At 34.7% G+C, this 13,641-nt stretch overlaps 1 protein-coding gene across 1 annotated transcript; it reads right to left on the minus strand.

The window, feature by feature from the left end:
* Positions 1-1,621: 1,621 nt before the first annotated feature.
* On the minus strand, positions 1,622-4,871 carry LOC110791611 (uncharacterized). The gene is made up of 3 exons (XM_021996370.2): positions 4,447-4,871; positions 2,975-3,226; positions 1,622-2,178 (listed from the first exon to the last, which is right to left on the minus strand). Exons 1-3 carry the CDS (start codon positions 4,778-4,780, stop codon positions 1,919-1,921), a joined length of 846 nt encoding a protein of 281 aa, XP_021852062.1. The 5' UTR covers positions 4,781-4,871; the 3' UTR covers positions 1,622-1,918.
* Between the last annotated feature and the right edge of the window lie 8,770 nt (positions 4,872-13,641).

Below are 13,641 nucleotides of genomic sequence, written 5' to 3' on the forward strand. Positions count from 1 at the left end.
CTCTCTTCCAAACCTCTCATATTAAAAATAAAAAAATAAAAAACTCTCATTACCTTTTTGTAATGTCAAACACCTCAAAAAGTTTTTTTCTCTCCAAACCTCTCATAACCAAACACCTCCTAAGTCTCTTTCTTGGACATGAAATCAACGATCCGTTTGGTAACCGAACATAAATGGTGTGAATAGAATTGAATTTGTATAGGAAAATCAATATTCATTCTCATGGTAATGCTAGTTCATCCAAAATATCTTTACCGGCATTCATCCTAAAGAGAGATCGCTTCCTTGTAACTTAGCACTTTATGCCTTTTAACTCAGTAAATCTCTATTACAATATGTGTAAGTTGAAGGTCTTTTCCCTCAAAAAAATAGTTCTCAAGGTCTTAAACTCTTAACTATTATCCGCTTGAAACCAGGTATTAAGTATCAGGCAGGAAAACAGCACACAAGTATAAATACCAGCCAGAAAACATAAGTATATAAAAGTTATGAACTTGTTTCACCATTTAAAGCAATATTAGAGGACCCTCCCTTCCTGAAAGATCATATCAGAAATTCAGAACCAGTGTTTTTCCCAACAGTATGAGAAATTCATTGGTATATAGATCATGCACGTAGTTCATCTGCAAAACAATTAAGAAATGAACTTATTTCTATTACACAAATGTCGGTTACTTCACCCAATATGGGCCGTTCAAAGGAGAATCTGAACTCAAAACTCGTCTATATCATTATCCTTTGTAACTTCTACTCGTATGAGTGAAAAAGGGAGAAAAAGATGATTCCTTTACGGAAAAATACTTAGAACTTTCTTATTGCATTTCATCATCGAATGAATGTATATATAATACCAGCATCAGAATCTTGTCTTTATAATAATGTATAGTACCAATAATATAATCTATCTAATCAAGGAGTATTTAGAATTAAAAAACGAGCAGAAAAGGTTATGTTATTGACTAATTGGAACAACATCCCGAAAAATTCACACCATTCAATCCGCATAAGCACAATGACCTCGTAAAACAACATTGTCCGATTATACTCGACCCGTAACCGACCGATGACCCGATTTGACACCCTTATTATTAGCAACACAATACACTAATTACCAATCACTACAATATTTATGATGATATTTGTCCGAATTAGCAAGAAACTTGAAAGTTTCATAATGCATATTTCCAGAACGCTTTCAAATTGAACATGCAACCCAAAACAAAACCTAAGAAAAAATGCAGGCAAAAAGAATTAGAATCCACCGCTAAAGATGACTGTGATCAGGGCCAGCCCAAGGCCCGACCCGACACAAAGTCGTGGGCCATGGACTGGGCCGCATTTTTTGGAAAAGCACGATAAGGCACGATACGACTCGACTTGACAAAGCACGCTAAATTAAGTAAAACTATGCTTAGACATGGTGGCCCACATTCTTGGGCCGGGCAAGGGCCACACCTTCAAACTTTTCAGCCCAACCCGGTCCAATGCAGAATAGACTTGTCCCAAAGCCCGGCCCACAACCATCTTTACCCACCTCCAACGAACCTGACAGGCATGAGGGTACCTCCTTAAAGGATAATTCTGAAGGAGAAAATTAAGTTAAAGCAGTGCGAAATCCAAATCCAAATCCAAATCCAAATCTAAATCTAAATTACTGAGAAGAAATGAACATCATCAAATGAAAATAGGAGTTCACAAGGGGGGTTGAATGAGCCACACCTAAAAGCATTTCGATTAAATTGTTGTCAACTAAGACTCTAAGAGTCTTTAAACTAATCAACCACACCGCAATTAGGTCTATAGAACGTTTACTAATCAGAATTCTCAAAAGACAACTATTATCCTACATAAATATGCTCATGATGCATATGAACTACTCCGTAATAAAAATTAAAATTAAAATTAAAAATCAACAAATTTACAGTTCATAATCAACTGAGATGGCAACAATTTCATCACCGTCCTCTAACTTCTCCTCCTCCACTGTCTTTGAACCCATAAGTCTGCGCTCACCGTGAAAGAAAGCAGCGTTTTCGTCAAGTCCTTCCATTTTACGGTATTTATTCATCAGCACACTCAAATGAGTACTCCGTTTGAGTTGGAACATAAGGTGCTTGGAAGTCTCATCGTTTATCACTTTGAGAGCAATGCGTGATTTAATTATGCTCAAGGAAGAACCTGATAGAATAATGATAAACAAACAAGAGTGATTATGTTAATAGGGTGTTCATCGGTCCGAACCCCGACTGGACAGGACCGGATTGAAGACCAGAATTTTAATAATTCAAGACCTGGAGACTGGACCGGAAAATCGATCCAAAACCCGGACAGGACCGGTATTTTTTATTTTTTCAACAAAATACGGTAAAGAAAAAAATTATATAAAAAATTGATTGTTTGAGGCCATTTTTTGGAATCTAAAATTAAATATCTTACAATCTAGTAATATTTAATTATTTACAACGTAATAAAGGAAAAAAAATAACTTAAAAACCGGTCTGGTCCAAAACCCGGTGTTAAGAGTTTAGGACCGGACCGATTATCTCCGGTCCGGTCCCAGGTCAATCCGGTCCATTTTTCCGGTCCAGACCAGTTTTGCACACCCCTAATTACAAATTTACAACAACATTTATCAACCTAGTTATACCTCCCGGTTATGACAGGCAATTGTATTAACTTAATTTTCAGGAAAGGGTATCAGAAGCACTGTTCAATTATTAGCTCAATAGAGTACCAACTACCAAAGCATGAGACCTTGTACACAACCTCGACAATTTATAGTCATGCCTCATGCTATTTGTTTAGAACATGTTCGTGTAACATAAAATTGTTTTAAAGGAAAGAATTTCAGAGAGTTTGGACGTTCAAACAGCCCCCTTAACAAAAAAGTAACAAGCACCAAACTCATTTCACAATATTATACTTAGTGCCATAATTAGATTAAAATAAGGTAATTAAGCAAGGTTAAACTTACTGCTCTCGTCAAAATTGAAGGCATCAATGATGTCACCATCCTCAATATCAAGTCCGTCTGCAGTGTAATCATCATTCAACCTCGTTCCAGTAAAAACAAAGCACACTGAGCCTTCTTCAAGAAGTCCAACATCAGAGAGACCACGAATAAGCTGAGGTCGTAATGGTGCAGTACGTCTCACCCTAAGAAACGTGTCTTTCTCTCTGTGCACGCGGATGCATATAGTTGCATAATTTACAGACCTACGAACAACTTAAACCAACAATTAAAGTAATAAAGTAATTAATAAAGAGATAAATCTGTAAAAAATTAACCATTGTGACCTTAACATTGCAGACAGACAAGAAATATAGGTAAAATCATGTCGACTGATAATAAAGTATTCCGTATACAACTATATAATTGGGGACTTGGGGTTCAAGAGCTCAAATTAGCTATATTAATTACTTGCACAATAAAGATAGATTTAAGAATAAAAGTGGAGCTATATAGGAAGAAAATTGAGAAATGGGCCGAAAACTAAGGGGGGGGGGGGGGGGGAGGAGAAACAGGATTGCTCCTATCGTCATGTCTCTTTCCATGTACTTCGTATACAAGTTATATAACTAGGCATATTACATTCTTTTAGAGTAATTAGTGATAATTTGAAGGAATTAGGGAAGAACAAGCAATTAGTGATAATTTGAAGGAACTAGGGAAGAACAAGCAACATTGATTAGGATTAGGAATTAGTGATATTCAATAGTGGTTTAATCTTCCACTTCTACCATCAGAACCAGATTTACAAATGTTGTGGTGAGTGAAAAAATTGAAAATCATCACTTTCTCCTAGCTAAAGTAGCATCAAATAGTAAAAATTATCCTTTCATCTACCTATTATCAAATAGTAATACATCATAACTTCCTCCTTGCAAAGTCCACCTCTTTCCTCTAGATTTCCCCCTTTTCTCTAATAGTCATATTGTAAACCATTTCCATCCTCCAATTCCACAATGCTTCCTATTGTACATCGAAAATGGGGCATTCTTCCTCCATAATTACCCATAAATTTAATTGAACTTGTCCATAAAACCTACAATTAAGTAAAGAATCACAAGTTCCAATGTTACAGGGCAATTGCACCTTTTTAAATCAAATTAAATTAATCTCAAACCTTACTGTACTTCATTCCTTGTTCACCATAAATAAAATCAAAGCATCCCAATTCAAATCAAACAACAAACCCTAAAAATAAACACCAAAATTCAAGCAAAAAACTTCCATCATCTAAGAAAAACAATAAAACAAAATCAAAACATCCCAATTCAAATCATACAACAAACCCTAAAAATAAACAACCAAAATTCAATAACAAACTTTCATCATCTAACAAAACCTAAAAACCGACTAAAACAAAATCAAAACATCCCCAATACAAATCTAACAACAAACCCTAAAAATAAACAACACAAAATCGAGAAAAACAAACTTACAGTGAAAAGTATAAGCACAAATGACCTCAGAAGGAAGCATGGAAAGATGGAGAGGAGTATCAGTTTCTCTCAAACAAGCACCCTTAAATTCGAAACGAGTGCGGTCAAAATCGGCACCAACAGTATCACAGTAACGAATCATTAGCCATCTTAGAGGAATGTCATTGTCAACATTGAAGTGTACTTCTTCCCCTTCCTTTTTCTTCCCCTCTCCTTGGTCATCTAAATCTTCGTCTTTACTCCACTTCACTCTAATTCTTATTTTCTTCGATTTTTCTTCTTCGTCTTCTTCATTCCTCCAAACTGGTCCTGATTCTGCGAATGAGTCCCCCATTTTCTTCTCTATGTTGTTCCCAAACTGCTTTTTTTGTGTTCGTTTATATTGGAAATTCACTCCGCCCCAACTCTAATTACAACTTACAAGGGCGAACCAAAAACCGCAACCCGCCCGTAAGAAGGGTAAATAAAGGGTTGTTTTTGTTACTTATTTTTACTTATGACAAAATAAAGTTCATATAAATTCATTTAATTTCAGATAAGTTAAGTTTAGAAGAAAAATAGTCTTTTTATACATTTTCACAACAAATAAGTTTCTTTAAGTTTAGATAACTTCAGAAACTATAAGTTTAGATAAAAAAAAGTCGAGAGAATGAAGCCTAAATAGTTATACTTAATGCTTTTACTTGGTTTGGTCTGGTCTGCTTTTTCTATTGTTTGTTCTTCTTTGGTCTAGTTTTCATGTTCTGGTCTAAATTTTCCTAATCGCATCTGAATGTTTTCTGTAATAGTGTTTTTGCTATTTGGCAACGCATAGATATGGTTGAGCACTTGGACTAGATATGGCTTTAGGATGTTAGGACGAGTCACTTGTTGAGTCTTTATGTCAACAGGTTAGCTAGGCACAAATCCGACACGATCACGCAGTGGTCTTTACTCTTTAGCATGTCGCGAAGTTCTAACCCATGGATCATGCAATTGAAATTCGGATAGGTTTTTGTGTATTGTGGTGCCAAAATTTGTACATTGTGTCGTGTTTAACTGTCAGTGTGTCATGCTTCATAGTTCATACTATATCATATTAGGTGCATCCGGGTGCACGCTGCACCCTCTCATGCCCTTACACAGGAGAACAAAGTGTATGAGGGATAACCTATGGACATAATTGGGTGCACGGTGCACTCGAGCGCACCTAATAATTTCCACACACTAATACTTCGTATTTGGCTTGGGCCTAAATAGCATGTTTGTGTGGGCTTTAGGGTTGGCATGGCCGTGCCGTATTTGGTTATACACATGTACACCACCCAAAAGTCTATTATGATGTACCCAAAAATTATCTAAGACATGCACAATAATAAGGACTTAAGGAATACTCCTAGGCTCCAAGCGTTTATGGTCCTGGTCCGATCCACAAAATATTTATTTTTCCGTTACTAAATTCCCATGGCATTTTTTTCCCCGGAGTTAAGTACTTCGTGATTTCGTATGGTATGATCTGAAGAACTATATTTGTATTAGTCATATGTGTACGTAAAGATGGTCGTGGGTCGGACCGGGTTGGCTTTGGGCCATGGGCTTGATCGGGTTGGCTTTGGGTCATGGGCCAGATCGGTTCGGGTTTTGGGTCGTGATCTAAATGGGTCGGGTTCGAACCGGGTCCACTCTGCATCGTGCCTTGTCGGGTCATCGTGCCTAAGTCTGATTTTACTAAATTTGGCATGCTTTGTCGTGTTGGGTCGAGTCGTGTCATGCCTTGTCGTACTTTTTCCAAACAGGCACAGCCCACGACTATGTGCTCGTGTCGTACCGTGCTTTTTTGGTGCTCGGGTCAGGCTTTTTTTGTGTCGGGTCGGCCTGACCCACGATCATCTTTATAGTGCACGCGTTGCATGTGTTAATAAAATCAAGAAGGTAATACTCCGTAAGAGAATTAATAAAAAGTTGGTTTTTAATTTAAAAAAATAAATTAAATGTAAGGTATAAATAGTAGTTCACATTTTTTATGCCACCTCAGACTTTCCTTTATACTCCGTATGATAAAGATGTGGCTAGAACTTGACATTCCAGATGAGAATACGAGCCTCAAATTGAAGATTAACCAAGGGCCCAAATTTCCACTCCATTGTTTATTGTTTTGGCCCAAACCATCTAATATTAATACGAGTATTGCACATAGTATTAAATACAGAGTACGTAATATGTATGTGAGTAGAGCTGACAAACTTATCGTGTAAGGTCGTATTCGTGTTTATTTATGCGTATGTTTCGCATTGTTCATAAAAGTTACTCGTCGTATAAGTACTATGTAAAATATAGGATAATTACATAATATTGAGTACTGCGTATATGAAAATTAATCTAACAATCAGTCTCGGGCGTGCAGTTTTTGTCTTCACTACAAGCAATTAAAACTTTACTTATATTGGATTCGTGTCTTGGGGTATTCGTATTTTCTCTCAATAGTTTTGTGCTCGTGTCATGTTAGTTTTGGTCGTGTTGTTGTTTGTGTCATAATCGAGATTATCATCTCTACATGTGAGGAGGAAGTCTTATTCTATACTAGGTATACCATTGAAATGGTATATTAATATTCTGCATTTTTATTTAGTAACAAACCACATAGTTTGGTATAAGAAAAATAGTTGTATTTTCTCATGTGATTTTATTTTGATAACGTGATTTTATTTTTATTTGGTTCCAAACAACATAGATCGATACTTACATGTCAAAGATAAATGTTATTTTTCGTGGCCGGACTCAACTTATTACTTGAACTTACCATTTAGCCCTTAATAATATATCAACTAAAATTACTATGTTGCCCCTAATATACCATTTTAATGATATACCTAGTAATCCAGTATAGATTCAGAAAACCTCTACATGTGAGTGGCTAATGTGGTACACAAAACACAGAAACGATGTGTGACAAGTACTACAACTGTGTTCCACAGTAGGAGTTGTCTTCCTGAAGTTGAGGTTGCATGTACTTACATTACCTGAAAATAAACAATGAACAAAAGGCAGCTCTATCTTTTGTGTTTGTTGGCAAAAGCCACAAACCTGCAGAGTATCCAATGTGAATCTCACAAAGTACTTGTTTACAAAAATACAATATTGTTTATCCATTCTCATTTCATCATCAACTTGACCAAGCAAGGCTTGGCCTAGTGGTAAAGGTTTGACCTCATAACCTCAAGGTTATGGGATCAAACCCCACTAGGGGCCTTTGGGAGTGAGGATTTCCCCTATAATTCCCCCTCACTTCCAATGAGTCTGACCTGCAAAGCTGGCTGGAAATACCTGTGCGAGGTACCAGTGCAGTAGGGTCCTTCATCTTACCTTTAAAAAAAAAAAAAAATTCATCATCAACATAACTAACGAGATCTTGGTCTAATACTCCCTCTGTCCCTTAATACTCGCACCGCTTTTTTTTTCGGATCGTCCCTTAATACTTGCACCGCTTTTAAAATGGAAATTTTTATTAATATTATATTATTTCTCACACTTACCTACTACCCCACCTACACCCCTATTCTTTACAAAAAATTATTTAAAAGTTCACATCCTCCACTCACCACTCCCCCACCTCTTACACATTTCCCACTAACAATATTAAAAAATACCCCACTGTCAACCAACACCATTAAATTAATAAGTCAATTCAAATATAGTAAACTCCGCACCGGTCAAACCGGTGCGAGTATTAAGGGACGGAGGGAGTAGTTAAGAATCAGGGCATGTGTACGATATGTCTCAGTTTTAATCCCATTATCTCTATTTATAATTTGTATAAGTTAAGTTTAGTTCAATTCAATTAATTTCAGTTGTCTCAAAACAAAAAATGTTAAGTTTAGTTCAAACTCAGCCAGTTCAGTTCACTTCAAATTCAATTAGTTCGGTTCAATTCAAATTCAGTCAGTTTAATTCAGCACAAATTCCGTCAGTTTAGTTTAATTCAGCTCAAATTCAGTAAGTTCAATTCAATTCAAATTCAGTCAGTTTAATTCAACAAAAATTCCGCCAATTTAGTTTAATTCAGTTCAAATTCAACAAGTTCAATTCAACATTAAAGCTCAGAAAAACTGAACACATGAAAACAAAAAGTGTAAAAACTAATTTGATACGGAATATATACGTGTATTACGGACATAACACAAGGAAATAAGTTGTGGTTGGAGAGTGTATACAACTGTGGTCCAAAGTTCTCAAGGGATTATTCTTAGAAGATAAGGTCAACAATTATATAATCATGGTAGGTAGAGACTAGTATAATTGATTCACCTCAACATTAAGATTTAAGATACTCTTTACTTTACGTAATGTAATTGCATCTTTTGTCCCCACCACATTTTAAAAATTGGGTTAGTTCTAAATTATGGACTTAATTATGGATTAGTGGAAGTTTCCATGCAGCTAATTAAAACTTTTTTTTTTTCAAAAAAAAGTTTTAAGAAAAGACTTGGAATAGTATGAGAAAAGAAAATCTCAACAGAGTATGAAATTAAAGATTATACTAATAATCCTAGTACTTTGTATAATCAACCAATTTAATGATAGGAAAGTTGAATAAAAATGAAGTTGTGACCCAAGATTTTGACCCGTTCAAAGTTCAAACGGTGATGGAATTGTACTCCTTTTTGGGATTCAAGTCAAATTTTGATTTAGGCCTACTTACATCACTATCAAAACATAGTCAAATTTAGATTCATTTGAGGATAATTTTGTTCTTCATTTAGGTTCCTTTTTGGTAACATAGTAGTGTTGTTGTGGTCTTGCCGCATTTTTAATAGAAATATCTAACACTCAATATTCATAAGGAGTATGGAGTTTTTACATGAGTCTTTTCGCAGCTACAAGCCTACAACTGATCAAGACTCTCTCACTGAATAAGGTTGTAAATCACATCGATACAAAAAATATTCAATATATACTACGATCGTAACTTTGTTTAAATTGAAGTCTTTATTTAATTTACTCCTCACGTATTAGTTAGATTCAAATTTGTTTGTAAATATCGTGTTATTTTTCATCAATAAATTACTTTGTTATAAGAAAATCTAGATGGATTAATTACCTAGATTATGTTATGCTGTTATGAATGATGGATTCAGTTTCATTTTTTGTTGTAGAACGAGAAACTTCAAACTTCATCCAAACTCATTTTATGGATATGACAATTTTTCCGTACGTTTTAAAAAGTCAAGATAAGTGAAAAACATGTAAATACAACGAAAATCATTACTCATGGTCTCTATGTCATTCTTCATTCGACAACTTTTGTGTAAGACCGCCTTATCGGAAAGACCACTTTGATTGGTTAATTAATTAGTTCAACTGCTTAACTAATTTGTTTCATTGCTTAACTAACTAGTTCTAGTGCTTAACTAATTAGTTTCATTGCTTAACTAATTGATTTCAGTATTTAATAAATTAGTTTCAGTAATTAACTTATATGACACCAATGTGATATTTTACGTAAGACTGTCTTATATAAAATTTTGTATTCCTCGCTAGCGTTGTAATGTGTACTTCATAGTCCATACATGACAACTCTAGTTAGCTTATGAAATGAAGTACAATTTATACACATGTCTATTTTATGAAGAGTTAGAAACGAATATATATACGGAATAGTGGAAAAGTGGGTGGGAGCATGTTAAGTTTTTGCGGCTTTACATTTTCGGCAAAATTATTAAGCACCAATATTGGCATATTGCAAGTTTGTAACACTCACTTCACTTGTTCAAATTCACACAACTAACACTTTTCTGCCCCACAAAAAAAGGCAAGGATAAAGGATATCTCCGTATTTGTTTAATTAAAGTGTCACGCTTTTCTTTTAATTTCTTATCTTTATTAGGACAACCCAAAGCTGAATTTGCTGATGTGTTTTGGAAAAAAAGATGCACTAATGTTTATTCATGATCATATAAAAATCTTTATTCACAAATGTCATGGCATCCACGTAGTAATCTCACAAAGCAATCCTATACTCTCTCCGTCTCTTAAAAAAAAAATTATATCATTGTAACTTTTTGGATCAAATTTTTTAAAAAATTACCACGAATTCTTATTATCAGAAAATAATATAGTCACATGGAATATTGTTAAGATTCGTTTTAATATATATTTTTGAAATATCAATTTTTATAATTTACACGCGTACATAATTAGATATATTTACGTTTTAAATTGTATTTTTAAAAGAGTGAAAAGTAATATAGGATAATCTTTTAGGGACGGAGGGAGTACTGAATTCACATTGTACCCATGGACTTACAAAGTATTTCCTTCGTCCCTTATTGTATGTTCCATGTATCGAAATTGTTCTTATTAAGAGTTCAAGTTATGTCACATTCACCTTATTTCCACTTATTTCAGGAAAAATAAGTTCAGATAAGATAAGTTCAGGAAAAATAAGGGTTGAGCAAATATAATTTAGGCCTTGTTCTTTTTGACTTTTTTGCAGTTCAGTTCAGTTCAGCTCCATTAAGTTCGGTTCAGTTCGGTTCAGTTCAGCTCCATTAAGTTCGGTTCAGTTCAGTTCAGTTCAGCTCCATTAAGTTCAGTTCAGTTCAGTTCAGCCAAATAAAGTTCAGAAGAACAAGGCCTTATAACTAAAATAAATTTTGACAAGTTCAAATAATTTCAAATAAATTCAGATAAGTTTAAGAAAAATAAGTGATAATCAATAGAACACACCCTTAACTGTGTGAAATTGAAAAAAAACTAAAATGATAGGACCAAATGTTTTAAGCTTCATTATTGGCCTTGTGTTTTGGCTTCGTCTACAAAGTACAAACTAATATTCCAATTACTTGATATACAATTTGATACTTACTCCGATACTTATTCCAACTTGTTCACATTTGCCGCAACTTTATAGAAACAGAATAATTGTCCGGTGTATAAGTTGCACTAATTGTCCCACATCAAAACAGAATCAAGGAAGATGATTATCACAAGATTAAACCAATGCATCCAAATGTCTCCTGTCTTTGATTGTGGGTCATGTTAGAGCCAAAATTTCGAATTGGACGGTACAAACATGATCCAAGTCTTACATTACGTTGTGGTTTTTAGAATTAAAAATTATGCGTATAAGCGTATTGGTAAGATGTTTGATATTGGCAATTTAGTATGCTGCTCTGTTGGCTTATCTTAAAACATGTTTGATTTTCCAAAAGTCGAAAGAAATGAGGTGTCTGATGTCAACAATGATGTTATGGAGCTTTCACGGAATAGACCAGATTCCTGCATGTACCTGGATTGATTACTAGTAAGTTGTCATCTTCGATGTAGAGTTTCTTGATGTTGAGTCTGATGGCTTTTTGAACCCCTCGATGGAGGATAATGGCTTCTACTATAAAATATTTTTTTTGGGTGCAAATGAGCCACATGAGGGGGAATGAGAATCGATCTCATGATCACCTAGAACCGAGATGGAAGCTCTAACCAACTAAGCCATCCCTCACTCTCACTATAAATGTTTGTGAATGACTAATATTATGACTCATTGCCTTATAGTAGTTATTGTTTTTTTTCTTCTTTTGACATTCTGTAGTAGTTATTGTTGAGCCAGAGAGTTGTGCATCTTTGGTAATTTTAACATTTACTCCATATAAGATTTTTGAAGGAGTCGGAATCTACCTCGTGCTTTTTTCGTATTTAGATGTGTCTCTCTAATATCTACCATACTTTAGTACGGAGAAAGTGATTAATCAATAAATTAATTGTGGTTGATGTCGTACACATGTTAATATTGTTACGGCTCTTTGAGTTAGTCAACTTTTAGATTGTGAAAGAAACTCCAACATTGGAAACGACATTGACCATGATTTTGTCTTAATAATATGAACGTAATTAATGCATAAAGGTGATAGTTGTATAAAATAGCGAAAGGGAACAAACAAGCTAGGAAAAAAGCAAAAAACATCCCAATAATTTGACTTCAAACATTCACGATTTTGAAGCAGAAGACCACTGTACTGGCGGCAAACTGACTCTTTCTCCCCTCTTCCTATTTTTCAACAATTACGGAGTACGTTCTCCTTTCAAATTAATACGAATACGAATACGAATACGAATACAAAATATTTCGTATTGGGGGAAAATAGGTGATATTAGACTCTGTTCTTTTCACCTTGCACTTATTGCTTATTAAATTAGACTAGCCTAAAAAGTCAAAGTAAAAAGCACTTACAGAGAACAATCAGATCATACCAGGTTAGAACAAGTCGTACCAAAAAATAGATAAATCATACCAGACCAAGTGAGGAGAACAAGGCGTAATATGTTTGTGCGTGTTTAGAAATATTTGTGTATATTACATGAAAATGAATGAATTAATGGTGATATATTTATTTTTTTGTGCGAGAGAAAAAAAAAACAAAGGTTTGAGATAGAGTGTGGTAAAAATGAAAGATGAACAATAAAGAATTAGTGATCATATGTCAAAAGAAGATATTTTTGCGACTATTCAGAAACGGAGGGAGTATAACTTTGTAAGAATTCAAAAGAACATTACTTTCTATTACTCCCTTTGTATTTATTTAAGGGATACAGTTGACTTTTCCGGCCGTATTTATTTAAGAGATACACTTGCCATTTTTAGTAACTTATAAACCCCATAATCTAATTAAATAATTTATATACACCCCACCCCCACCCCTTAAAATGACATGGTTCCCACTTGTTTTACTTATTAAAATATTTACCCAACCTCACTTGTTTTATTACTTTCACTACAAGAATTTGTATCTTTAACGACAACCTAATTACGACGAATCAAAAATCCAGTCGCAAAAGCCTTTTTGCGACATGTCTAACAACCAAACAAAGACGGGAACAACCGTCGCAAATGTCTTTTACGACGGATTAACGACGGGATTTTCTATTAACGACGACCCTCTTTTATGACGGGTTCGCGACAGGAAACCCCGTCGTTAATCAACGATTATTGGCCTTTCGGGACGGGATTTTCCGTCGTTAATGGTACAATTTCTTGCAGTGTTTATTTCACTTAATTATTCTTCTTATTACCCGTGCCAGGCCAAATGTATCTTTTAAATAAATACGGAGGGAGTATAATAGATAGAGAAAAGTTAACGACGAGATTTTCCATTTACGACGACCCTCTTTTATGACGGGTTCACGACAGGAAATCCCGTCGTTAATCAACGATTATTGACC

The sequence above is a fragment of the Spinacia oleracea genome, chromosome 6, assembly GCF_020520425.1.
Source record: "Spinacia oleracea cultivar Varoflay chromosome 6, BTI_SOV_V1, whole genome shotgun sequence".
Taxonomy (NCBI): domain Eukaryota; kingdom Viridiplantae; phylum Streptophyta; class Magnoliopsida; order Caryophyllales; family Amaranthaceae; genus Spinacia; species Spinacia oleracea.

Excerpts from the sequence above, each read along its gene's own strand:
- LOC110791611 (XM_021996370.2), bottom strand. The coding sequence starts at position 4,780 with ATGGGGGACTCATTCGCAGAATCAGGACCAGTTTGGAGGAATGAAGAA. Across the intron at positions 3,227-4,446 it reads TTGTGCTTATACTTTTCACT|TTGTTCGTAGGTCTGTAAAT; the intron begins GTAAGTTTGTTT and ends TGTTGGTTTAAG. Across the intron at positions 2,179-2,974 it reads CTTCAATTTTGACGAGAGCA|GTTCTTCCTTGAGCATAATT; the intron begins GTAAGTTTAACC and ends TTATTCTATCAG.